The 25,907-nt window shown below is 43.6% G+C and overlaps 3 protein-coding genes across 9 annotated transcripts; 2 read left to right on the plus strand and 1 right to left on the minus strand.

The window, feature by feature from the left end:
- Positions 1–184: 184 nt before the first annotated feature.
- Positions 185–9,816, minus strand: sall2 (spalt-like transcription factor 2). Of its 6 annotated transcripts, none has more exons than XM_039602820.1 (4): positions 9,447–9,816; positions 7,751–7,897; positions 2,285–6,150; positions 185–1,545 (listed from the first exon to the last, which is right to left on the minus strand). In XM_039602820.1, the coding sequence occupies exons 2-4, from the start codon at positions 7,824–7,826 to the stop codon at positions 1,243–1,245; spliced, it is 4,245 nt and encodes a 1,414-aa protein (XP_039458754.1). In that variant the 5' UTR covers positions 7,827–7,897; positions 9,447–9,816; the 3' UTR covers positions 185–1,242. The 6 variants fall into 6 exon arrangements, with proteins under 6 accessions (XP_039458754.1, XP_039458753.1, XP_031612905.1 ...); XM_039602819.1 differs by lacking the exon at positions 9,447–9,816 and adding an exon at positions 8,439–8,859; XM_031757045.2 differs by lacking the exon at positions 9,447–9,816 and adding an exon at positions 8,207–8,290.
- A 6,383-nt stretch (positions 9,817–16,199) lies between these two features.
- trim110 (tripartite motif containing 110) lies at positions 16,200–21,418 on the plus strand. The gene is made up of 7 exons (XM_031757046.2): positions 16,200–16,688; positions 16,770–16,865; positions 17,007–17,240; positions 17,647–17,669; positions 17,858–18,003; positions 20,227–20,498; positions 21,080–21,418. Exons 1-7 carry the CDS (start codon positions 16,200–16,202, stop codon positions 21,347–21,349), a joined length of 1,530 nt encoding a protein of 509 aa, XP_031612906.1. The 3' UTR covers positions 21,350–21,418.
- Positions 21,419–22,453: 1,035 nt separating this feature from the next.
- On the plus strand, positions 22,454–25,437 carry cbln12 (cerebellin 12). 2 transcript variants are annotated; one of them, XM_031757026.2, is made up of 4 exons: positions 22,454–22,576; positions 23,582–23,871; positions 24,250–24,369; positions 24,450–25,437. In XM_031757026.2, the coding sequence occupies exons 1-4, from the start codon at positions 22,546–22,548 to the stop codon at positions 24,645–24,647; spliced, it is 639 nt and encodes a 212-aa protein (XP_031612886.1). In that variant the 5' UTR covers positions 22,454–22,545; the 3' UTR covers positions 24,648–25,437. The 2 variants fall into 2 exon arrangements, with proteins under 2 accessions (XP_031612886.1, XP_031612887.1); XM_031757027.2 differs by having other exon boundaries at positions 22,464–22,576; positions 23,206–23,871; positions 24,450–25,434.
- Positions 25,438–25,907: the final 470 nt, after the last annotated feature.

A 25,907-nucleotide genomic window follows, 5' to 3' on the forward strand; every position in this document is an offset into this window, starting at 1 on the left:
ATTTTCAACATTTAATGTGAAGTTGACTTTGACCCAGTTTTCACCTCAATTAAATCAGCTGGAGATGTTATTGATCTCTACCATCATACAAAATTTGAAAATGACATGTTGAAGACTGTGGAGGCTAGAGTGCTAACAAACAGAAAAACTGAACCGACTACATACAACAAGACTGAACAATATATATTTTTTCCCAAATTAGTTTTTAATGTGGAGATACTGAAATAACAGCGTACAACAAACAGACATAGATTTCTTATAGATTCTATACACAAACTTAAAGTTTTAGTAACTTTAGCAACTGAAAGGGTTTTACAGATAGTACTTTTGGACCAAACGACAATCATAATACTCACAAAGCTGAAGGGCAAAGGTCACACAAAGGATCGCGCCCCCACTGGGCTCACAAAAACTGCAGGTGTGCTTCTGGTTTGACAGGACAAGGTAGTAAAAAGGAAATCACAGCAGGAGCAACTAGTTTTAAGAGCCACAGGACGGGGACAAAAGACTCCATATACACCCCCCCTCCCCCCAGTAACACATTCATATTGTTCACCTTGTTGACTTTTACAAAGCAAGATGTAGTTTAGATCCAATAATTTGTTTGCTCATCCTTATCAGCAAAAGGATCATCTTCATATGAAACATTCATGGGTTGGCTGTAGTATTTTCCAAAATATTTTCTTTTGGTTGGCTCAAGTCTCCTTTGGTGCCAGATGGATGAGATTTGGTACATGCCACAACAGAACAAAAGTGTTTACATGTTTACAACACTACCAAAAATGGTTTAAACTGGTTATTGTAGCTTCATTTCCAATGACTCAAAGCCAGTAATATCAGATTTATCTATCTGAGCCTGTTGGGATGTTTAAACGTAATATGAATCATGACCCATACTCTTTTTTAATAACCAAACATTTCAAATTTTACTCTGTTAAGAACTTCAGACAGACAATGGTAGTTTCACTTTTTAACAAATCCAGCAATAACTGGGCTAATTTTGTTACTTTGAATATATGCTTTTTTTATTTGCACTACAGCTGTCTCTTTTTTAATACAACAGGACCAAGCTGATTGACTCACAACTTTAAATATACAAAGATATTATTCTGACTATCATTGACAGGCAACCTGAAATGTGTTAAGGAAGCAGTACTAATGATATGCCCGTACAGTTACACCAAGACGTAAACAACAATCAAAAACACCGTAACATTTACCAGCCAGTTACGGCTATGCGAGTTATGACCCTTCGCTGGACTCTTCCCCAGCTTCCTCGTGGGCTCTTGGATCCATCTGTGACAAAACAGGAGATTTTGACGATTCATTTTCTCCTCGGCCTGCAGTGGTTGGGTCATCAGTTGGCTCAGCACTGGTGTTGAGGAATGCTTGATACTGGTTCCAGAAGCCTGCTGAGCTCCTAGTGGCTGGAATGTTTGAGGAAGTCATAGATGTAGAAGAAGGAAGTTGGTCAGTGGAGGAACGACGACTCCGGGCTGACGGACGTGATGTTTTGGATACCACGCCGTGATGCTTCATGTGACCCTAAGAATGAATGGAGTTGAAAGATTTTTATTTATAATCATCATCTTGTTAAGACAAATCTTGATAGGATTTGGGTAGGCTAAAATTGCACAGCAGAGGTAATTTTAGAGTCCAGCTTAATTCAATTCAGTTTAATTCAATTTATTTAGTGCCAAATCGCAACACCAGTCACCTCAGTGTGCTTTATATTGTACGGTAAAGCACTTGGTGACAGTGGGAATGAAAAAGTCTCTTTTGTCTAGGACGAAATGCTCTGTTCAACACAGTAATTGTGCAAACATAACTACACATTGTTGCGGATTCAAATATTGAGAAGAGTACAAAACAATGATTTTATTTGAACACACGCGCGGGGAGATAATTACTGCACACAATCAGCATGGATCTCCGCCCAAAATACACTTCAGATTGCTTTTATATCATCAGGGTATTATAACGCCCCCTCTTGCATTTACAAGCACATAATTTGCATCTTAAGAACATTATTTGCCTCTTTTACAGACAATGATCAACTTTAAGAGATAAATGCAGACACAGAAGTTCCCCTTTCTGGCATCTTCTTCCAAATGAGGCGATGGTCTCAGGCCTTTGAGGTCCCCATGGAGTTGGCAGTTCGTCTTGTAACTTCCGATTACAAGACGAACTGCCAACTCTTGAGCCACGATCACCCCACAGGACAAGAAAACTTAAGTGATGCAAAATTGTGGCTGATGCAAAATTTGGAGAACTTGTTCCTTACCTTCAGCCCACTGCGACTGGCGTACTCTTTTCCACACTCAGCACAGCAGTAGGTCTTCTTCTCAGGACGAGACATCGGAGACGGGAGGGTTGGAGCAAGGTTGATGGGGCCAGAAGCATCCAGTATTGAACTTGAGCCGAATCCACTTATGCCATCTGCCCGTTCTTCCCTCCCATATGAACTAAAATGAAAGCTTTGACGTGTCTCTCTTACAAAAGTGGCTGTTTTCTGGGGTTCGCCTCTTACTTCAGCGCCAGTGGTGTCTGTATCCTCCAAAGCTGACGTCAGCTTGGGTTCTCCTTCTGGCACAGTTGCTTGGTCTTGCTTTGGTGTTGGGGGTGGAGATGAGAGCTCTTTATCTTTATTTATGGGCTCTGGTGATTGGGGTCTTGGAGAGAGTGGGTCTGATTCCAAGGTTGTTGTTGTATTACCGTCACAAAGATTGGGGTTAGAGGTGGTGCTGGGACAGGTGTAGGAAAAGGGATCATCGAGAGCAGGTGTGCTTTGCAAGTCCTCTACGTTTGATTTAGAGCCAAGGAAGGCATCGGAAGAGGTAGATACTTCATCCTCTCCACAGTCCATCTCAGTAGCAGTAGGTGATTCTGTGGTTTTGGTAACACTGGAAGTAAATGGTGAAGGGGTAGATTTTGGAAGATTGAAACCAACAGTGGCTTGTGGAACTTGGTTGTCTTCGCCAGTTGGTGAAGCTTGATCTGTCTGCTGGGATGCTGGCAAAGGGACACTGACAGTAAGCACAGGGGGGTCTGCACTGCCTGGTGGTGAAGTCTGTGTGGTGGGATTCATAAAGGGGTCAGGGCTAAGGTCAGAGGGGGGAATGTGGTCTGGGCTGGAGGGTGCAGACTTGCCTGGATTTTGAGTGAACTCAGCTGATTTCATACTGTCAGAGGCTGGAACAGAGGCAACTGTTGCAGTATTAACTTGTTGAGTTAAAACTATGCTCTTTGAATGGCCTGCTAGGGGAGGTGTATTACTTGAAGTAGCATTTGGGTCAGTGCACTGGGACTGAGATTGTACCAAGGATATGGCTTTAGATTCAGCTGGCATCTCATGTGCAGAATCCTCTGTGCCATCTGGAGGCAATTGTCCACCAAGGTGCATACGGATGTGGTGCTGAAGCACGAGAGCATTAGTGAACTTACGTTGGCACAGTGGGCAAGAGTTCTGTACACGTGCATTGGGGGGCCGGGCATGATGGGTGGCAATATGGGATCGCAGACTGCCTTTGGTAGAGAAGGATCGTCCACATATCTTACATGGAAAAGGCCGTTCTCCAAGGTGTGTGGCCTGGTGCAGCCGCAATGCTCTGGGGCAGCTCAGCACTCGTAGACACACCCCACACTGATTGGATGTAAGGTTACCAGCTGGATCTGTAATCAGTGATGGTAACATGCCTCCTGCCATGGCACTTGCTCCATTGGCACCCATGCCTAGGGCAGCTACCATTTCGCGAGTGAAGTTTGAAACCGAAGTAGTAACAAGGCTAGAAGATAGTGGAGATGCCATGACATATGTGGTAGAATTGCTGGCATTTGTGAAACTACTGTTTGCTGAAGTTGCTAAAGAGGTAGTGGTACTGCCAGATAACATTTCCATCACAGAATTGGAAGTATTGGAAGAACTCCATGGAGAAGAGGAAGGTCGAGGGGCCTTCTCTAGCTTCTCGACCAGCCTTTGCAGCTTAGAGGTTTCGGATGTAGGAGTGGGGGCTATGGAGGAAGGCAGGGAAGATGCATTGGTAGTTGTGGGTGGACCTGTGACTTTAGGAAAAGAAGAGAAAGGAAAGGAAAGCTGGGAATGGCTTGAAGAAGCATGTTGGTGGGAGCCTGGAGCAGAAGGTAGAGGGGTGCGGAGCAAGCCCAAAGCTGGATGGTTGTAGAGGGATGAGTGTGCAGCTGGGGTAGAAGAAGGTGTGGAGACAGTTGGGAAAAGAAGCTTAGGTAGGTGGGCTAGCTGGGAATAGGCAGCAGGGGAAAGCACCGGGGCATGAGGAGGAGTGTTTTCATCAAAGTGATGCTGCTTGGCACCCTTGAATAATCCTGTGATGGCAGAAGACGAGGACAAGGAAGGGTTTGAGAGAAGGGAGGTTGCGAGAGATGAGGTGGAGGAAGACGATGAGGAGGATGAGTTGGATGAGCCAGTTGTGATAGATGCTGCAGCAGCTACCACTGCAGCTCTATTAAGCTGCAGGAGAGAGTGGGAAATCAATGCTAGATCAACACTCGGGGGCAGGGGTAGGGAAGATGGGGTCGATCCTCCAGAAGCCCCTAGTGGTAGCCCAGTACTAGAACCACTGATTTCCAAACTGTCTCCAGATGTTTCATCCTCAGCCCTATTTTTTCGCTTCTTCTGTATCGTATTCATGGCACTACTACTGCTACCGCTGCTCATGTTTTGTCCCATATCCGATCCCCCAGTAGTCCCTAATGCAATCCCAAACAAAGACGGTGGCAGAAGTGAGAGCGAAAGCTCAGGGTTTTGTTCTCTGTGCCGCAGGAAATGAACTTTGAGGTTGCCTCGTGTAGTGAAGCGGCTGAGGCAGACTGGGCACTGGTAGGGTCGTTCCCCCGTGTGTGAGCGGAGATGTATCTGCAGGGCTGAATCACTGCTGAACATTTTTCCACAAAAGCGACAGGCATGCTGGAGACGGCCGCCAGTGTTGTTGGAACTGGATGCAGAAGAAGATTCTCCTCCATTAGAAGCAGATTGCAGAGCATGTTGTGAGTTTGGGACTATAGGTACTGATGTGGGGAGCGGTGTGTTAAGGAAGGAGAGACCACTGTGCCCGCTCACTGAAGTAGTATTTGGAGACTTCTCATGAAGATACCGACTGGGTAGAGCTAATGACAGTGCTAGTGGATAGGTGGAGGAAGCCACTGTGGTGGCAACAGAGGAAGAATTCAAGGGAGCTGATGAGCGAGAGCTCACCCTTGTGAATCCATGAGCACCAGCTGCCCCACCTGTTTCCTCCATCTGCACCTTGTGAGGCTGCAGGATTTGAGACAAGGAGGTGCATTGCTGTGTGGGCTTGTTGACTGCTTGGGAGGGAAGCAGGGAGGAGAAACATGCTAGAAGAGGAGCCATAGAGGTGGAAGGCTGAGATGCAGTTGGCTGGGTTATTGGACTAGATGCCCTTTTACTGCCTTCCAGGCAGAGCTGAGACACAGAAGGGAGAAGATGTTGGGCAGGTGTGTCTATGCTATAGGAGGCTCCACCAAGGCGTAGGACCTGTCTACAGATCTCCTCTGTTATCTGCATCTGGTGAATTTGTCTTTGCTGCAACACCCGAAGCTCCTCCAGGATCAAAGCTATGCTCAGCTGGGTCCTAGAAGGTGCGCCCGAGGCAGATGACACTCCAGGGCTTGGGGTAGGTGTAACAGGACTCGGAGGGCCTTCGGGCACACGACTGGGGCTTCCAGGGTGTGGTGGAGGACATAGAGAAGCAGAGGATGAGGAGGAGGAGGAAGAGGTTGTGGTGGTGGCTGATAGTCCCAGCTTGGGAGAGGCCATTTGTGAGCTTCTAGGAGGGTACGTAACAGCACTTACAAAAGCTGCGGAATTGCTGGCAAACAACTTAAAGCCAGGTGAGAATTGTATGTGGGATGCGAGAGGGGAGTAAGGGAAGTCTGATGAAAGGGAGGGCTGTAGGTCTTTGAGAGGCTGCTGGTGCGGCTTTATCGGTGAACAAGGTAGTGATTGACCCTCAGTAAGTTGAGAGGCGATCTGAGAGCCCTTGAGAGATGAACAGAGCGTAAGGGGCAGCTGGGAGCTTTGAGGAGAAGACAAAGAGCACAAAGTAGAATCCGTGATAAATGAAAAGAAGTGTGACTTCAGTGCCGAGGTGTCATCTGCAGGTATTGAAAAAAAGGAAAAGAAATTTAGGTGGCTACTTAATGTGAAGGGTATGAAAAAATTAAATGGTCTGTAGGAGGTGACTTTTAGCCTCAAGGGTTAATTTCCAGCCAACTAAACTAAATGTTTTCTCCTGTTCTCTTTGTGCTGCTTCTTTACTGCTGTCTGCACACAGACACACATGCTTGCACACAAACACACACATGCACTCAGAATATACTACTCACCCGCAGAGGAGACCACCTTGTTTCCAGGGAAACACACACAAGACAATGGACTCTACTCTCCCCACCTCCACTTCCCTAATAAAAAATAAGACGCATCCTAAGGCACTCTTTCATCTATGGCTTTTTTTCCTTTCTTTTTTCCTCCATTCAGTCTGTCTTACTGAAGAGCCCATCCCCCATTGGCCCAGTAGGGGTGTCAAGAGTTAGTTCTTAGTCAAGTACTGAACACTTTGCAGGGTATCTGACTGGCTAGTAAAACTGACTTTAAACAGTTGGGGGTCCCATTCCTGATAGGCCAGCCAGAGGAAGAGTTTGTCGTGCAAACAAAACAAAAAGGCCATGACAGACATGACGACTCAGCAAATATGTTCTGCAAGCAAACTCAGCCTGAACTTGCAAAACACAAAGCTTACCTGTCAATTCATGACACACAGGTAGAAAAAAGGTAACACTTTGTATACTCACGTGCACCCAAATGCATACAGAACTTCCTGCTGTTAGCTCAACAGCTACAATTTTGTGACACAATGGGGTCCCTATTCCTGTAACTGAAGTGGACAAGCGGACACAAATACACACAACTGTGTGTACAGACACACATGCGCGCCTTCACATACACGTCTTCGTGGGTATGTTCATGCTTCAGTGGCTAGCAACAAAGCTGAATGGGGACAATGGGCTGTTGCAGTTAGAACACCTTATACAGTGCCCCACAAAGTTTCCTTTTCCTTGACCTTCTCGTGCTCATGTCTTTGCTTCAAACCCTAATCCTTTTCGTAGCACACGCCTTCACCTTGCATTGTTTTTCAGTGATACTGCTTTCGATTTATTGTGTTTTTCTGAAATGTGGGTGGTCTGTGTCTTTGAAACTGGCAGTGTGAGAGGAGGGAAGATACTTGGGTTTAATGGGGCCAAGGAAGCAGCTTAAGGCTGAAACCTGCACAGAAGGAATTAAAGCGTCTGCACTCAAATTATTCCAGCAAGCCATTTTCTTAGCACACCGCTATAACATGCACATTTAACTTTGGTTAAACTTTTAGCGCAAATGAACTCAATTTAAACACTTAAATTGAATTAATTAAAGGCTGATTAAGGGTAAATGATTACATCTCAGTCAACAAAACTTAAAATATAAACAATAAAAACATATTTGAAGTCCCAAAGGAGATAATAGTCATTTTAATTCAAACTGTAAATATACCTCCTAAATAAGCGCTACACTTTTATGTACTTGTACTTGTCCACTATTAAAAGGCACAAACCACATGCTAAGAAAAGGTTACGTCTTCTATACTACGGCATCCAATGTGAATATCGTCTTACTTATTGTTGATCATTGTTCTATTGATTTATATAGTCTATGTCTCACCATGCTCAAGTTTCCGACAGGCACCCAGGGTCAGGCTCATAAGCTGCTGGGGTCGTTTCTGTTTCCGACGGGACATGCTTCAACAGGATGGGACCGACGCATGGGCGCATTGGCCAACACACAACTTTTACTCTGTCTCCCTGCGCACTGAAAAAAGCAGGTAACTAAATTACTTAGACAAAAAAATGAAAGAAAAAAAAGAATTAAATAAATAAAGACAAACTACAGCATGGCTTCCAAAAATCTGACACCGGGTGATCCGGTTCGATTAGACTTAATAAAGTGGCTCCACGTTGGTGGCATTGTGGAGAAGAGGGGGGAATACAAGAACCAAAAAGGCATGTGTGACAGTTTCTCTCAACAAGTCTTTCTATTCTGAAAACACGGCGTTGGCCCTCCTTCTCTGGACACACACAGACACACACACACTCCCACACACGCATACACACAGCTCACTTGTTCATCCACTACTTTGCATTCAAATGGCGAGTGAACACCCCATCTTTTGAGCCGAGAGTCCACTGCTTCTGTTCGGTAAACCCTTACACATTTACGCACAAGTTCATCACATTATGAGTCCTCCCCGAGCTGTCGATTATTAAAACGAGTAAAAGGTAATAGAGCGCATGGAAGGAAGAAATTCATATCCGCTAAAATCTTGCTTCCCGAGACTATAAATCAAACGCACCCTGTCACGGGGCGTCTTGTCGAACACCGACACTTCAAAGTGTGCGTGGGCTGTGTTGCCCCCTCCCGACGCCTCCACAAACAGCCTCCCGCGTGAGCTCGGTGAAACAGAGTGCCTGAAATCAGGTGAAATTTGCAACAATGACGTCGAGGGAGCGCAGCTGAGTGAACATCACCCTCTCCGAGCCTCTCCAACACATAAGGCCACTGACTGGAGACACAATGCTCCCTTTTTAAACCTTATCACGGCTGCTTAGCACGTGGAGTTGGAAAAAAACACAGCCATGGTGAGGAGAAAAATACATTTTCCACTTGGGCCCCGTGACAGTCCCCCACCCAAGAGCATCCACCTTCTTCCCTCTCTTACTGGGGCTTGGGCAGAATAATAATGGAGCCAAAATTCTAAATCAGTAATTAATACGGGTGATAACCATCCATTAGTCTGACGTTCTTAACAGCAATATTATATTGGGCAAAAGGCTCTCTGTCCAAACCAGGCAGTGATTTCGGAATATTGTAGGGATTAAAAAGGAAATCATTTGGCTAATAACCTACGCGTCATTGTGTAATCGCTGGTGTTTTGTAAAAGAGAATGAAGCCATAACTCTAATAGCAGACAAACAGTCGAAGCGGATAATCTCATCCCTTTTAACCTGGGATGATATTATCATCATTCCAACAAGGCCTTCTTATTCTTCTTAATATTGGTATGATTTTCGTGCCATCTCGCCAGTTTGATCGCGTATACAAAGGCTGAACGCGCGCGCGTGTGTGTATGTGGGCACCAGTGTTTGGAAGCCAAGCTCAAAATCTGGCCCTGAGATGCGCGTCCCCGCTACTGTACGGCGACCTGTTGCACGCCACGCGCGTTCCTACATCATAACAAGTTATGATTCATAAATATTATGACTTCTCCGGAAAAAAAAAATGCAGTCCCGGATGTGCATTTCCCCCACAGGCCGCGCGTCGCCGACACAAGCCCGTTAAATATAACACAAAGAAAACTTACCATGTTCGAAACGATGAATTTTTGGCAGCGATATTGTGTAATGACAGGAGAGAGAGAGAGAGAGGGAGGGAGAGAGAGAGTGGGGAAGCCGGGGAGCTTGTGTTGGGAAAGATCGGCTCCGTCTCTCAGCCGGGACACTGGCGCAGCATTTTCCTATTCACTGCCAGGGATGCGCAGTCACACAGCCGCATTTTTTTCAATTATTTATCTCCGTAGAAAACCGCGTTCTTTCTCTTATGACAAAGGGTTATTATGCCTGAGTGTGTTCACCCAGAGTCCAGGGTCAGGAGCGAAAGCAGGACCGGTGCAGATAGCCGTAGCCTGCTCGCTACAAGGGGAGGATTATGTTTTTTTTCCCCCTTAGCCGTAGATTACGTGCCGCTCTTCCTCCCCTCTTTGTATTTGTCGGGGCCTGCTCCTGTCCGGCCTGTCTGCGCTAGCTGCGGTGCTGTCTGTCTGTCTGCTAAGCTGGCTCGGTGTCTGTCTCCCTGTCTCTTATAATTAATGGCCCTCGCCGCCAGACGGTCCTTAGGAAAACTGTGACCACGGTTACCTCCACATTGGCTCTCAGTGTGCATGTCACATAGGAGTGCAGGCCCGGGAGCGCGCACACCTCTGATCCAGACATGAATCCATGTAGGATTTAAGATTTGTGCGGGTGACAGAGGTTCCCATTGATGAAAATAACAACCACTATTGACTCATATTAATAATGATTTCTTTTTTTCTTTTTAAAGGTTAGATATCTCTGTAGATGTAGTCCACAGACTAATGTTGTATTGAATTATCAAAAAAGAAAAAGAAAAAGTGAGCAGCCCACTTGAGCCACTCTATCATTATATTTCGTTCATTTTGGAGACAATAATGTGAAAATCCGTAGAAGTAAGTGATGATATAAAGAAAAATTCTAGTCTCCTCCAGAGTATTTACAGGTAATTTATCTTTCTTTGGTGACCCCTATGAGAAAATATGAATGTTCATGCACCGCTTGTAGTAATGCTAAACAGTGTGAAAAGCTTCTGCTGTGAGTTTCTTTGTGCAATACAACACTTATTTTGTCAGCTAATGATGTCTGTTGTGCCAGCAGCCTCATTTTTTATTAGTATTACTGTCATGATATTGATTTTTGTCTTATCTGGACTCATAAGAATATCTCCCTATAAGCAGACAGGTGCGGTGGTTTGTGTGCTACAGCAATAAAGCCACTAGGTGTCTCTCAAAGACAAAAATTAGTGGCGTGTTAAAAAAGAATACCGGTGCTACGTAATTAGATACTGAACGAGTTTACAATATCTCTTTAAACATAACATTAACTACCAAAGTGGTCAGTAAAAGGAATGCAAGAAAATCCAACTCAAAACTCTACACACAATACTCCGTAGTAAGAAAGTGAAAGTAACTGGCTTGAAATTCTTGCAAATGTATTTAAAACAAAAAAACAAAACAAAATCAAACATCCATCCATCCGCTTCCGCTTATCCTTTTCAGGGTCGCAGGGGGCGCTGGAGCCTATCCCAGCTGTCATAGGGCGAGAGGCGGGGTACACCCTGGACAGGTCGCCAGTCTGTCACAGGGCCAACACACAGGGACAGACAACCATTTGCACTCACATTCACTCGCACATTCACACCTAGTGACAATTTGAATTATCCAATTAACTTATCCCCACAAGCTGCATGTCTCTGGACGGTGGGAGGAAGCCGGAGTACCCGGAGGGAACCCACGCAAACACGGGGAGAACATGCAAACTCCACACAGAAAGACCCCGGCCTGATGGTGGAATTGAACTCAGGACCTTCTTGCTGTGCGGCAACAGTGCTAACCACCGTGCCACCGTGCTGCCCGGAACAAAAACAAACAAACACTCAAAATTGAGTTCAGGTGCATCCTGTTTCCACTGATCTTCTGTCAGTTTCTACAAGTCTACCTGTGGTAAACTCAGTTGATTGGACAATGGAAAGGTACACATCTATACAAGGTCCCATAGTTGACAGTGCACGTCAGAGCTCAATCTGAACCATGACGTCCAGAGACTTGTCTGTGGATCTTCAAGACAGGATTGTATTGAGGCAAAGATTTGGGGAAGGGTAGATCTGCAGCAGGAGGTCCCAGTGAGCACTGTGGCCTCTATCATCTGTAAATGGAAGACGTTGGGAACCAGCAGGACTCTTCATAGAGCTGGCTGCCTGGCCAGTCTGAGCAACTGGGGTAGAAGGACATTAGTTACACAAGCCTCGTGTGTGGAGGAAACCAAGCACTGCTCATCAATTGGCCAATACCATCCCTACAGTGAACCATGGTGGTGGTAGCATCGTAGCATCATCGTAATATAGATTACAAAGTCTGTGAGAGGTGAAAGGTGACTGGAGTGCAGGTCAAACCACCAGAGGAATCATTCACATAGCCTATTGATTCTGAGGCTGTGTCCCCTTTGTGAGAGTAGTAGATTGTGAAATGGTAGGCAAAGAACAAAATTGTGTCTGCTGCCACCGCCAAACCTATAACCCCCTATGGCTTCACTTCTGTCAAAGACTCTCTATCTGGCTACAAATAAGCCTGCAAGGCAGATAACAGAGGACCGTGACAACTAGAAACTAATTTGGTCAAAAAGACATAATCCAGAGTCAAGTAGGCCAGTGAAAGTATCCAAGTGGAAAATGAGATGAGGGTGGATACCATTGCAGTTTTTGTGCAGTCCCACACTGGGCAGGCCATGGAAATACTTCTCTGCAGAAATCAGTAGCATGAAAACCAAACTGGAGGTCAGACCAGTGTGCGCTATTAAAAATTCTGCTTATGATGAAGACAGTTGTGGTCCTGACCTGAATGACATCTGACAGGAGCAGTTTTATGGCAAAGATCAGAACTGCTATGTCTTCTTTTTTTATTAGACACAAGCAAGCATGGCAGGCCATGAAGCTTTCAGGCAGTGCATCTCACATGTTGCAGAGTGTGACGCCTGAGAAAATCCAAAGAAATCCCCCCAAAACATAAATGAGTTATCTGCAGAGTCAAAATCCTACTATTACACCAAGAAATTAACTAAATACTAGGAGAAATATCCATAAAAGTCTAGTAAGTACAGCTGTGATATGATTTAGGTTTAAGTGACAAAACACAAGCTGAGGATCTATTGTACAAACTTATAAAGAGGGTCCATTTCTTTTATTGAATTACTCACCTGTGCATCCGTGGTTTATCCTTTTCAATGGAAACATACAAAGCATTTCATAAAAACTTAAATACAAAATGAATATTGGGAATTATGTTATGTGTTATTGTATGCATATTTGGCTGTGGAGCAGGAATAAATTCTGGAAATCAAACTCAACAAAAGACATACCATACACGATAGCTGTTAGTGGTCACAACGGAAGGGCAATGTGAATATCTGCTGAGTTCCACTTGTCCACAGCTAGAAAACATGTTGGTATTAAAAACACACACGAGGAGGATTAGATTATTAGTCAGTGTGATTATTTTCTTCTTGTCTGTAATTGTCTGTACAACCAAATTTCCCCCTGTGGGACAATTAAATGATTATTCTATTCTATCTATTCTAATGAAGCTCGTTAATGACGGTTCTCTGCTTGGTTGCAACCTGTGGTAGCGAACGTCCACACCTGTACGGCTTACATTTATAACAATGACAGTGTTGCACGTGCTGCAAATATTTCATTTTTCTAGTTCAACAACTGCAGGCATGCACTGTTCCAGTGTGTTGAATGATACAAAGTTGAAAAATAGAAACATCAAATTTCATTTGCTACACAGTGCCTTGTGTTGCTCACATCACTTCCTGTTATCTAGATTGCATTTTACCTTAGTTTGTAAAGTGAGCGCAGTACTCAGTGTTAAGGGGAAGATATTTGTTTTTATTGTTGTTAGGGGCCCGATTGAGCATCGTCCTGACACCATTACATTCATACCACTCTCCAAAAAGAAGGAAAATGGGACAATGGTGGTCTGGCTGGACCTCGTAAATACCTACATGTCCTTACTCAAATAAAGGTAAAGAGACAATGAGTGCTACCATAGTTCAGGGATTATGCTTGACTACTCTAACAACCTCACTCTGATCCTCTTGCCTTGTCATTGAGACTTACGTTAAAAAAGTGAGTTTTGGATGCACCACTTTACTCTTAAGAGTCTAGTGAATAAAGAGCCCTTTATGATCCATCCATCCATCCATCCATCCATCCATCCATCCATCCATCCATCCATCCATCCATCCATCCATCCATCCATCCATCCATCCATCCATCCATCCATCCATCCATCCCACTTTTCCAGGGCGCTGAAAATTATCCTACCTGGCAGTGGATGAAAAGCAGGGTACACCCCAATGGGCCACCAGTCTATCACAAGGCTAACCCACTAGATAGACAACCATTCAGGCTTACATTCACACCTACAGCCAGTTTCAAACCACAAACCAGTGAAGGAAAAGTGTTTGGAGCCTGAGAGACACACTATCCATCCCGGCAACCATGGAAGCCTGGCAAGCCACAGCAGAGAACCCAGACTTATTAGGGGCGGTTTAAGGCCTCTGCTGCTCAGAACCTACTACATGCTGGATATCACTGAGGCCAGAATTTGTTTTAACCACGGGTCCAGAGAATAGTCGCAGTTATGGTAGCACCACATGGGCACGAGCATTATCACCCATCTGATGGTTTTAAGACCCAAAACATCCTATGACCTTAGGAAACATTACTGAGTGAAGAGTCCAGGATATTGTACTTTCAAATTACTCATACTGTTAAGTCAATTAATAAATAACAAAAGAGGTTTTTTTGTTATTTATTAACTTTTAGCTTCATGCCTAATTCTATGAAGTTACATTGTCATTAAAAAAAACAACAACATTTGAATATTTCAGGAGCTAATTGGCTTTTGTATCTGACTGTGGCTCGTGTTTCTTGAATGGATGTGGCAGGTCTTTGAAATTTTGAACCTTTAATATAATGAAAAAATAATGGATGTCATCAGCTCTTGTAAGTTCACACGTCTTAGAGGTGTCTGTTAAAGCATGAAAATTAGAGTAAGATCTCAATAAAGGATGCTTCCTCCAAATGTTTAGATTTCTCATGAGAGATGCCAGGAGAAAAATTGCAAAAATGTTCCCTTGACAAAAGTTCTGTGATTATTTGCTTTTCTGTGTACAGCCTTGTGCACCACATCTTTGTGCACACATTTCAACCTGCCGAAATCCAACCCAATCCAATTTTATACTGAATATTCTGAAGGTTGTGTTTTTAAATGTAAAAAAAAGGCTTGGGGAAGAAAAGAAAAAAAACCCAAGGTCTTCTTTCTCATATCTCTGCATGGAAATGTTGGCAGAAAGAAAACAAAATTACTTTATGTAAAGCTGAAGACCTGTGTTTAAGAGCAAATAACACACATATATTTGTATTCCTTAAAACAAAATGAAAAATTAAATATAGAGGTAAATACCTCGCCCTTCTGAGCTTGCTGCATATATTGTTGCTTTGTCCCCAGTATCACTGACTGAATGGTTCACGTTGATAGTTTTAATTGTGTTGGGCAAATACTACTCTCTTATACAAGCCTCAGTTATAAGTTCACTGGCCCGACAAAGTCAGGTAAAGCAAAGCTCATTGAAAGCTGCAGTCATGCTTCTGAATGACAAAAAACAAGTGTATGGAAAGCATTCGACATGTGGGACACACATGGTGTAGGACAGCTAGAGAGGAAAGCCTTTATAGCTGCTGCGACGCTGACATGTTTTAAATTGTGCAGGGACATGATGTAAGGTCTAACCCTAAACCTTGTGTCTTCAGAGTTACCTAATCAATTTCCCTGCCCCACTCCATCCACCGTTGCCCTTCCTCCCATCTCAGGATCAGCTGACCTCTCTGAGTGCAGTGAATCTGTCGGGATTAGCCTCCAATCGGCAGTCTGATCGCACACAACTCACGCACTCACAGATGGCTTTAGTCTGCAAACACTAGGAAACTAACGGGTAAGGAATGACACTTCTGAGTTTTTTTTAGTGATTTCTAATGATACATAGTTGTTAGTTAAATCATTAAAGTTTTGGGGGAAATACAGAAAAGAAGAGCACATGTGAAGGAAACTGAGCCAGCCATCTGTCTCAGATGATCTCCTGATCCCTCCACTGCAACAGCTTGAGTCTAAGTGCAGTTAATGCTCGTCTACAGTCAGTGTTACAACACCTTTGCTATTATTTTAAAGAAAAGGAACCACTATATATTACACCTAGATTTATTTGATTAATTGCTTTGTTTCATTTGATAATGTTTTAAATATCTGATAGTATATATTATTGTAAAAAAAGAAAGAAAGAAGGGTTTTGTGGTATTCTATGTCATTTCTAGCACTTTTAGTTGTGCTGATATATTCCCTGACAAAAGTGGATGAGGCCTTTCTGATATTTTTGTACACTTTCAGCATGTTTTCTCAGTAAAACTGCTTACTTTGTGAAGTATCTATTCATAGAGCACAGTAGGCAAAAGCCCAGTAGACAGGATTACTAGTCTGAGTGCACAGTTGGAGTGAAACAAGCATTCCCAGCTTGTCACCATTTCAGTGCTGCCTGTGTCTTGTGTGTGGTTCTGTCTTGTCTTAGTCTTTCTTGTACATCACACAAACATGTTAGTGTGTACAGTTGTTGATATTTGTACGTTTTGTGTGTTTGCCACTTAATCAATGTGCTTATTTGTTTTCGTCCTGTTGTATGAAACCAGTGTTTATAGTATCCTTGTCACGATGGGCTCCATGGATGAAGAGCTGACCTGTTCTGTGTGCCGAGACACCTTCAGCCAATCCCAGCCCCTGCCCTGTGGTCACAGCTTCTGTCCTGCCTGTGTCCGGGAGGCCTGGAGCAGCCAGGGTGAAGGAAAAGGTCGCTTCACCTGTCCCCAGTGTCAGGAGGAGCATGGTGAAGTGCTGTGCGACTGCTGCCCTCCTGAGGCAGAGAAAGGACAACCGCCATTGGCAGTTAAGACCTGCCTGAGGTGTGAAGTGTCGCTGTGTGCCGAACATCTCCGGCCTCATCTTGAGAGACCGGTGTTTAGCACCCACCTTTTGGTGGATCCGCTGGGCGATCTGTCCCAGCGAAGGTGCCCTGCGCACACAGAGCTGTTCCGCTACTACTGTGCTGACGAGAGAGTGTACGTGTGTGGCGACTGTCTGCTGGAAGGAGGCCACGCTCAGCACAAAGTGAAAGCACTGAGGCACGTGGAGGACGATCTGAAGGTGTGCTGGATGGATAATCAATTAATGTATGTTTTTATGTTAACGTGTGGTTGCTGTAATAGTTACTGGGTGATTTTACAGGTCATTCTTCAGACACTGCTTATAAAAGCAGAGGAAAAACTGAAAGATGGAGAGCGAATCCTCAAAGAGCATGAGAACATCGATTCCACCATGGCAGTGAGTCCACATATTTATCTGTGCAAAGGAAATCTAATGACTCACGAAGCTGTTTGTACCAAAATCACAGGTCATGTGGTTTGATTGTGTCTCAATCACTGATCTGCCAGCAATCCAGTATTCTGTCCTCATTGGTTCCAGGACTCTCTGAGGCAGGACGATGCCCAGGTGGAGCAGCTGGGCTCAGACCTGCAGGTCCAGGTCAACAAGCTAGTGGTGGCACTGAGAGACATCACCAAGAGGGAGAGGCGGCAGGTCATGGATCGTGTGCATGAAGACTGCTCCAAAGTGAGGGACCACATGCACCAGACCCTAAGAATCCAGCACTATCTGGCCTTATTGCTGTCAGAGACAGATCCTTTCCTGCTCATCTGGGTGAGTGCAGCATTAGGTTTTTCGAGAACTAGGTCATGCAAACGAAACTAAATTATGGCTTAAGACAGGATGCACCAGTTTCCAGTAACGATCCAGTCCAATCTCTGATTGGGAGATTAACTGTTGTGCGACTGCAGAATATCATTTTTAGCCAAGGAAATCCACCACTGTAGTCCTGACTGGAATATGCTGCAATACTGTGCACATATTCACAGTGGCCGGAGAGTGAAGCTTCACAGCAGATCACACATTTGGCATGGCTACATATTAGGGGAATTTGAAAATGCAAAAATGTAGAAATGTAGGAATTTATAGAAAAACTCTACCTGAGCACATTCACACAGACAGCTGCTTTTCATTCTGTTGGTGCATTTTTCTCAGCTGTCCTTGACTTTTCTTTTCGCAGGCCTTTCAGTCAGATGACACAAAGTAAGTCCAGAACAAACCAGTCAGACTGTATTAGGACTCGTCCTGAGCTGTGTTATGTTGATGTGTGTTGGGGTTGTCATGTTAGGGAGTGTTTTTATACTGGAAGCTTGAGAGAAAAAAAAGATAGAGAAACAATGAAAGACACAAAATAATAAAGGTGTTATTTCATTTGTGCTTTTGATTTGTAGGTTATTAGCTGAGCTGAACAGTCCACTTTACATCCCTGATCCCATCAGCGCAGACAGGAAGCACATTCTGGAGGACATCGAGAGCAAGTACCGCGAGTTCATCACTGCTACCCTCCGCTGTCTCAGTGAACTCAAAAGGGAACTCTGTGAGTGGAATGAATGCGTGACGACACTTACCTGCCCCGCTAATGATTTTAAAGAAATAGCTAGACATTTTGGGGAATGAAGCTTGTTAGCTTTCTTGTTGAACTTCAGAGCTTAACCCACATGTCAGAGGTGCTCTGCTGGACTGAGATCTGGTGACTGTGGAGGCCATTTGAATTCCAGTGTAATGTTCAAGAAACCAGTTTGAGATGATCTAAGTTCTGAGTGACATGGTACGTCATCCTGCTGTAAGCAGACATAAAACGTGGCCATAAAGGAGTAGACATGACCAGCAACAATATTCAGGAACGCTGTGGTGTTTAAATAATGCTCAGTTGGTCTTAAGCTGAGGCTCCAGAGTGCAGTCATTTACATATTCAACTTAGAAGTGAAAGGTCCCTGATCCTTTCAATTCCAGGCAGAGTTACATCCCTCTGAGGTTGCGTCAGGAGAAGCGTCCCCCTTAACAATCTACCAAGCCAAACATCCAGTGCTACCTGCTGTAGCAAGAGAACAGCCAAAAGTAGCATTAGTTGGTATTAAGGGGCCCAAAGTGTACCAAGAAAATATTGCCCACACTATTAGACCCCCATCAGTCTGAACCATTGATACAAGGCAGGATGAATTACACACATGAAATACACTTAATTCACCTGGTCAGATGGTAGGAGCAGCACTTAAACACGGTGTGCATTCAGAGAAGCTCTTCTGCATATCTTAGTTACAAGGAGTGGTTATTTGAGTTATTGTTGTCTTGTTGCCACCTGTTGGTATGAGTGTAGCTCATAGCTCAAGTCTGCACGCAAATATCCTTGGGCAAGATACTGAATAGATAGATAGATAGATAGATAGATAGATAGATAGATAGATAGATAGATAGATAGATAGATAGATAGATAGATAGATAGATAGATAGATAGATAGATAGATAGATAGATAGATAGATAGATAGATAGATAGATAGATAGATAGATACATTAGTAGATAGATAGATAGATAGATAGATAGATAGATAGATAGATAGATAGATAGATAGATAGATAGATAGATAGATAGATAGATAGATAGATAGATAGATAGATAGATAGATAGATAGATAGATAGATAGATAGATAGATAGATAGAAAGGACCAATGGCATCTTTGGTATGATGAAGGACTGTAAGCAGTTTTCTATGTATGTAACTATGTAACACCTCTGTAGTATAAGTTCATGTGCAGTGTTCCACATTGGGTCCAGGTAAGAGCAGTGCAGGTGATTGCCCTATGAACTCACAGCGAGCCAGTGAGTATTTCTAGAAGTGACAACATGTGTGAAGCAGATGATCTCCTGTTGTGTGCTCCGTGTAAGAAAGCACAACTTTGGACCTGATTTTTCTTGACATTGTTTGGAGTTCATGTCTGATAAAACCTAAAGAATGTGTTTGTGGGTGCTTTCATTAACACGTAGATGTCATTTGCAAATATTTCTCAGTTGGTTTCTATGGTTCACTGGAGGACACACTTGCCGACACTCAGAGACTGACAGCTTGAGCAAACAAAACAAAAGCTTTAATAAGATGCTGCTGGTAACTTACAAGAGTCTACGCAAATTCAAAAGCAGCAGACAACAAAATCCCAAATAAGGACACAAAATCTAAGCTGGCACTAAAAACAGGAAGACAAACATAGTGATCAACAAAGGCGGGGAACAGAGGAGCACAGACAAATACAAAGGTAGAGACATGAAGCTGAATACACCAGCAATCTGTTTAACAAACTCTGAGTCTAATGCTGACCTCTAATCCCGAGAAGAGAAACTCAGTTTTGATTCCAGAATAGCAAATCAGAGTCAGTTCAACTCTGAATATGTTTGCCTTGAGCTAAATAAAGAAAGCATCATCAATGGAGTTAAAACCATGATTAACCATCTATGAATGTGTTGAATAAATAGCAGATGATGTTTATGTTAAAAAGCACGAGTTTAATGACCTGAATTTTCTTCTTTGGGTAATGAAGTTGGAAGCATCATGTTTGTAATGCTTAAGTTTAAATATATTTATTCAGATGTAACGCAGTGGGGACAAAATGAAGGTGACAGCAATTGAGGATGTAGGTGTGGCTCAAAAGCATATATTTATAAATCTCTGTTTTGCATTTTAAAAGTTCTGTTTTGCTCCATAGAAACGGGCGAACAAGTTTAAGTACTACGAGGAAAGTAACTAAGATTTTTCTCTCTCCTTACAGTAACCAGTCCCTTGAGTCTGGACACAAACACAGCTCATCCTCTGTTGAGCATCTCAGATGACCTGCGCTCAGTTACACGAGTTAAAAACCGCCTGCCCTGCGCTGCTCATCCCGAACGTTTCGACCACTGGCCGCAGGTCCTCACCGTCCAGACCTTCTCCTCTGGGACTCACTACTGGGAGCTGGAAGCCGAGGGATTCTGGGATGTGGGCGTCTGCTACCGAAGTATTGGACGGAAGGGCAAAGAAGGCAATGCATTTGGGAACAACAAGGTACACGTGTGCCGCAGAGCCACAGTGGTTGATCACGCTCATTCCAGTGTTAGATTTTGTGTTTTCTTTGCTAACTAATAGAATGAGCAGGAGCCTCTGTTTGATGTCTGTCCCTGACATCTCTCAGTCTGTTTGGCATCAGTGAAAAAGATGATTTTTGCTTTGAACACCACATCATTCATTCAGTCAAAAGTGAACCTTCTTTCTATTTTCCTCTGGTGCACTAAAGCAGTTCAACAATTGTATTCCAGTTCTATTCTTTCCTCGTCTATTCTTGTGTGTACGTTTAATTTTATGTTTAGGTTTTTTCCTAAAATCACTGCCCTGATTTAACCGTCAGTGATCAAAGCATATTTTGCAGAAGGATGAGAACATTTACAGTGATACATGTCCTTGTCAACCACATGCAATTAAAGATAAAGCCAATACTTCCTTGGAACGCTGCAGTGATTTGTGCTCAATTTAAAATATAAATCAGTTACTAAAATTATCGCCAGATCAATTTTCCCCACATCAGTAATTGTTTGATAGTAAAGTTTCAGCTGACATAAAAACATCTTCCTTGATTAAACCCCTTGTAGGTTTCATGGAGCTTGACACAGCAGCACGACAAAAAGCTAGCCGCCTGGCACAACCGCAGGAAGACCCGCCTCACATACCAAATGACTGGGAACCGCGTCGCTGTAGCCGTGGACTACAGCTCAGGCACCATCACCTACTCAGAGGTGGGACCGTCTAACAACCTGATCCACCTCCACACTTTCTCCACCACCTTTACTCAGCCGGTGTGCCTGGGCTTTGGTCTCTACAAAGCTGAGCTCAACAGTCGGATCACTATTGTTAAAGTCTGATGTGATGAGAAGGACAGCCGGGAGGATGATGATGATGAACTCTGTGCTGTTTTGGCCATTCCAAAATAAAGTGCTGTTGTTTTTTCCCGTCTGTGTAACTTACATAAACCTCTGTTGGAGCCTTTGCCATGAGCTGCTGTTTCTCTGCTCCCTGCTCTAAAACAGAGCTTTACCTCTTCCTCACCAAAGAGACAAAACTGTGTCTTCTAAAGCTGCGATCAGCTGACATGTGAAAACATTTCCAGAAGACACTCAAAGGGAATTTGATACTTCCCTAAACACTAGATGGAAAGGCTCATTTTAAAGGGGACCAATTATGTTCATTTTCAACTAAATATTTTTATATTGTATGTTGAACTGTACTGTATAGACGCACATATGTTGGTGTCATTGTTTGAAACTTTGGCCATGTTTAATAATCCAGCCTTGTAGCAATGGATGTGACAGAAAACAAGGAAAAGCATATTAGGTCCCCTTTAAAAAAGATACAAATTAGCTTTAGATCAGGCTGCAACATTGTTCAGCACTTTGATTCCACAGTGATTAGAAATAAGGATGGCTGTTGTGTATAAAGTAATGTAGTTATAGAAAAGCTGGAAATTTGTTTGGCTGATATTAACAAGATAAACTTGAGCCTTTTTCTCACTCCAGCCTTTCTTAAACATCCCTGAAGCTCTACCTCTGGTTTGTGATTTCCTGTCTGTATCTAGGAGTGTCTAGACATTTAGTGCATGATCAAAGAAAAGCACAAAAGCAGCATCTTTATGGATCAAACGGTGCTGCGGATCCAGGAATCCAGCTCTATTTACCACATGCATAAAGACCTGGAAATAAATCTCGCTGTCTTGAAGATGGCGAAGGATCTTTTGATTCTTGTGAGGAGATCGATGTTTTGTTTGGGAATTACAGGGGGGAAAAGAGGAGAAAACAACTGCCACTCACTTTCTAACTTTGCTCTTTGAAGCTGCTCACACTTATTTATCTTTTATATTACTGTAAAGGTGAGTGGGCGGATGCAGCATAAAGGGTGAGAACGAAGCAGATGGAAAGGAGGGAGAGAGAGAGAGAGAGAGAAGGGAAGGAACAGGGAGATAGACAGAGAGATGAGAGCAGTCTCTATCTTGGTTGCGATCAGCCATGCTGTGAATTAATGTGACAGAGGAGCGGAACAACAAGGATATTTCAGTCCTTCAGATATGGAATACACGATCCTTTGCACGGGAACAGGTGATCTTCTGTTTATTACTTTTATTATTTTCATAATATCATAATTTTGTAGTCAGGTCATGTTTAGTCACTTTTGATGAATAGCACAATGAATTGTGTAATTCCTTGAATGAGGAAGCATGTTGCATTTGTCTCTGAATAACTTTGTTGAAGCTTAGAAGGAAACGTTTTCACCCTGTTGCTGATTTTGCAGAGATGAATGGATGTTATTTCAAAAATGCTACACTTTGAAATGGCATTGGAGGCAGGGGGCTTTGCATTTTACTCATTTCAGTGAGCTGAACCAACAGAAAGTCTTTCGAACCTGCAGAGAAGATGAACGTGTGTACGTGCGGCGGCAGCGTGTATGAGTGTGCGCAACAAGAGGCACAAGTGGGAGAAAGCGCGAGTGTGTGTGGCAGACAGATGGTCACTCAGTGGAGTTGTTCCCCATCTCTCTCTCTCTGCTTTCCTTCTGGGTCCTACATCCTCCCCCTGTCACCTCTCCAAAGTCTTACCTCATCTTTTTTTTTCCCTCTCTTCCACACCTTTTCCATCCTCGTCTTCATCCGTTAAGCCCGGACTTGGATCTTCACTCACCGTTCCGCCCCTTATCTTTTTTCTGTCTCTCCCTCTCTTCCCCTCCTCAGCTACATCTCTGCTCATTTTTTGCTGACGACATCAACTTGAAAATATCAAGAGATTTTTTTTTCTGAGTGTCATTCTGGACCCTGTTGACACAGCACAAAGGACACTGAAGAGATTTGGGGATTTGTGTGGGGGTCAAAAAGGGGGAAACTTGAAAGAAAAGACTGACAGATATGACCAGCAAACCAGTCTGAGTTAAAACTGCCTGGAAAACATAGACTAAATTTAAAAGAAAAACAGGTTTTCTTTCTCTTTCTGTTCTGATATAGAGTGTTTCTTTAGCCATAGCATGTCTATTTATTCTGCAGATTGCCCAGAGTGACTATTGTCCTTAGAAATTAGAGATATTTGAGTTAAAAAAAAAATAAAAAATCTCAGGTTCAGTCATGCACCTCGGGTCAGTCCACCCTGACATCCTGCTCCTCCTGGGCATGCTCCTGTTGTGGGGACCTTTGGGATCCAGGGGCCAGAATGACACAGAGCCCATCATCCTCGAGGGGAAATGTTTGGTAGTGTGTGACTCCACGCCTTCATCCGAGCCCGCCGGAAACGCCCTGGGCATGTCGGTGCGCTCTGGCTCGGGTCGGGTGGCCTTCTCCGCCAGCCGCCAGACTAACCACGAGCCGACAGACATGAGCAACCGCACCATGATCATCTACTTTGATAATGTGAGTTATCAGATATCTGTGTTTATTATGCCCATTTGTAACATACTGTGGCAAATTGTGATAGGTTTACTCTTTACAGTACAGAATGGGCAAATTAACACACACAAAAGCCTCTGTGCTATCATTGGTCAGGTGTCTTCTCCCACTGGGTGTGATGATGAGCTGATTGCTAAACTTTTGAACCTGTAGTGAAGCCACATAATGACAACATGGTTGTATTATGCTGCACAAGCTGCATGTCCATGGACATTTTAGGGGGATGGAGGGATGTATGAAAATAGGTCTCAGTAGTTTGGAAGTAAGCGATCTGAACAGACGAAAAGAATGACCCATGTCGTGACTTTATCATCCCCCCTCTTTTTCCTGCTGTCCTCTCAGATTTTGGTTAACGTGGGCACTCATTTTGACCAAGAAAGTAGTGTGTTCCTGGCACCAAGGAGGGGGGTGTACAGCTTCAACTTCCATGTGGTGAAGGCCTACAATAGACAAACTATTCAGGTACGCCCACTCGACTCTGAGACTTATAGCTGTCGTTCCAGTGGATCACTCTCTTAATCTCGCTGGTTCCCATCTCTTAGGTTAGCCTGATGGTGAATGGCTGGCCAATGATTTCAGCTTTTGCTGGGGACCAGGACGTGACCAGAGAAGCCGCCACCAATGCCGGCCTGGTGATTATGGAGAAGGGCGACAAGGCCTACCTCAGACTGGAGAGAGGCAACCTGATGGGAGGCTGGAAGTACTCCACATTCTCAGGCTTCCTGGTTTTCCCCTTGTGAGAAAGATAGAGGGTTGAAGCGCTGCAAAGTGAGAATGATTAAGAGAAAAAAGGGGAAGAGGTGGTGGGGAAAAAGAAAGGCTTCAATCTGTAACCTTATATAGTGCATGAAAAGATGGCTTTTATGCAAAAATGAGATGATTGTTCAAATGGACCAAAAAGAAAATGAGAGTAGACGGCAAACATAATTTCTCTGAGGAATTCATTTGCTCTGTTTTGTTTTGGGTGTTTTTTAATGTCTAAATGCTTGTTATAGGAGATACTTTGTGGCAAAATTCTAAAGTAGCCATTCAAAACGTGGGCTTCTGTGCTAGAGTACCTAAAAGCTTCTGTTCTTAAGTGTTTCAACACTGCTGTGCTCCACATGCCATCCTGTCAATGTTTGAAAAAATCTCTTTATTCTTGTGTGCTGTATGACTGGTGTTCCCCTATATGCCTGTTAGTATAATGCAACAAATGTTTATTTACAAAGAAATTTCTATCAAAGACCAAATAAAATAGTCTAAATCTGGCTCAGTATTTCACTTGAGTATGCAAGCAGGAATGCTTTCAGACAATATCTGATGAATCACCAAGACTGCGACTGTTTAATCTGCTTATACAAGGCAGTATTTCTCATCCCTTCCATTGTACCCTACCCAATGCCATGGCAGCTGTTTGTAAATATAGATCCCACCAGCAGAGTTGGCGTTGGCATGGACCGAAGGGACCAGCGTGGGACCCGGTATGAAGTGTGGTGTACGGTGGATGCTCCTTACAGGGCCGCAGACAGATGGAGGCTCTGTCGAACAGGCAAGCTCATCTCTGCAGGGCTGCCATGGATAAAGTGTGGTGTGCTGTCACATGTAGTCACTTACGCTTCCGTGGTTCATGCCCACCATCTCTCTCTCTCTCTCTCTGACTTCCTGTGTCATTTTCATCCTTGCGTTAACAGAATTATACATTTATGAAATTAGGATGATGAGTAAAAAATTCATAAAAATGGAAAAAGCCTAGATATTAATTCACGCTGTCATATTAATGCTCCCAATGAAGAATCTCTTATAATATTAACCTCAAGTCCTATGCAGGAAATAATGGCATTTCTAAATAAATCTCAGAAAACACAATGAAATCTTGCAGTGTTTGCGCAAATGTTAAAGTGCTTTTCTTTTTTATACTTTACACCTAAAGGCCACTGTACTGATTGGTTCATTCTTCAGCCATGTAGAGTGGATAACCTCCGTTGTGCCCCCAGCCCCACAAGGACCTGCAAATACAA

Source organism: Oreochromis aureus, linkage group 18, assembly GCF_013358895.1.
Source record: "Oreochromis aureus strain Israel breed Guangdong linkage group 18, ZZ_aureus, whole genome shotgun sequence".
Taxonomy (NCBI): domain Eukaryota; kingdom Metazoa; phylum Chordata; class Actinopteri; order Cichliformes; family Cichlidae; genus Oreochromis; species Oreochromis aureus.

Coding starts and splice junctions, on each gene's coding strand:
- trim110 (XM_031757046.2), top strand. CDS start 16,200: ATGGGCTCCATGGATGAAGAGCTGACCTGTTCTGTGTGCCGAGACACC. Junction 17,670..17,857: donor TTTCAGTCAGATGACACAAA/GTAAGTCCAGAA, acceptor TTTGATTTGTAG/GTTATTAGCTGAGCTGAACA. Junction 18,004..20,226: donor TGAACTCAAAAGGGAACTCT/GTGAGTGGAATG, acceptor CTCTCCTTACAG/TAACCAGTCCCTTGAGTCTG.
- sall2 (XM_039602820.1), bottom strand. CDS start 7,826: ATGTCCCGTCGGAAACAGAAACGACCCCAGCAGCTTATGAGCCTGACC. Junction 6,151..7,750: donor CTGTCGGAAACTTGAGCATG/GTGAGACATAGA, acceptor CAATACCTGCAG/ATGACACCTCGGCACTGAAG. Junction 1,546..2,284: donor CCAGTCGCAGTGGGCTGAAG/GTAAGGAACAAG, acceptor ATTCATTCTTAG/GGTCACATGAAGCATCACGG.
- cbln12 (XM_031757026.2), top strand. CDS start 22,546: ATGGAATACACGATCCTTTGCACGGGAACAG. Junction 22,577..23,581: donor GATCCTTTGCACGGGAACAG/GTGATCTTCTGT, acceptor AAAAAATCTCAG/GTTCAGTCATGCACCTCGGG. Junction 23,872..24,249: donor TGATCATCTACTTTGATAAT/GTGAGTTATCAG, acceptor CTGTCCTCTCAG/ATTTTGGTTAACGTGGGCAC.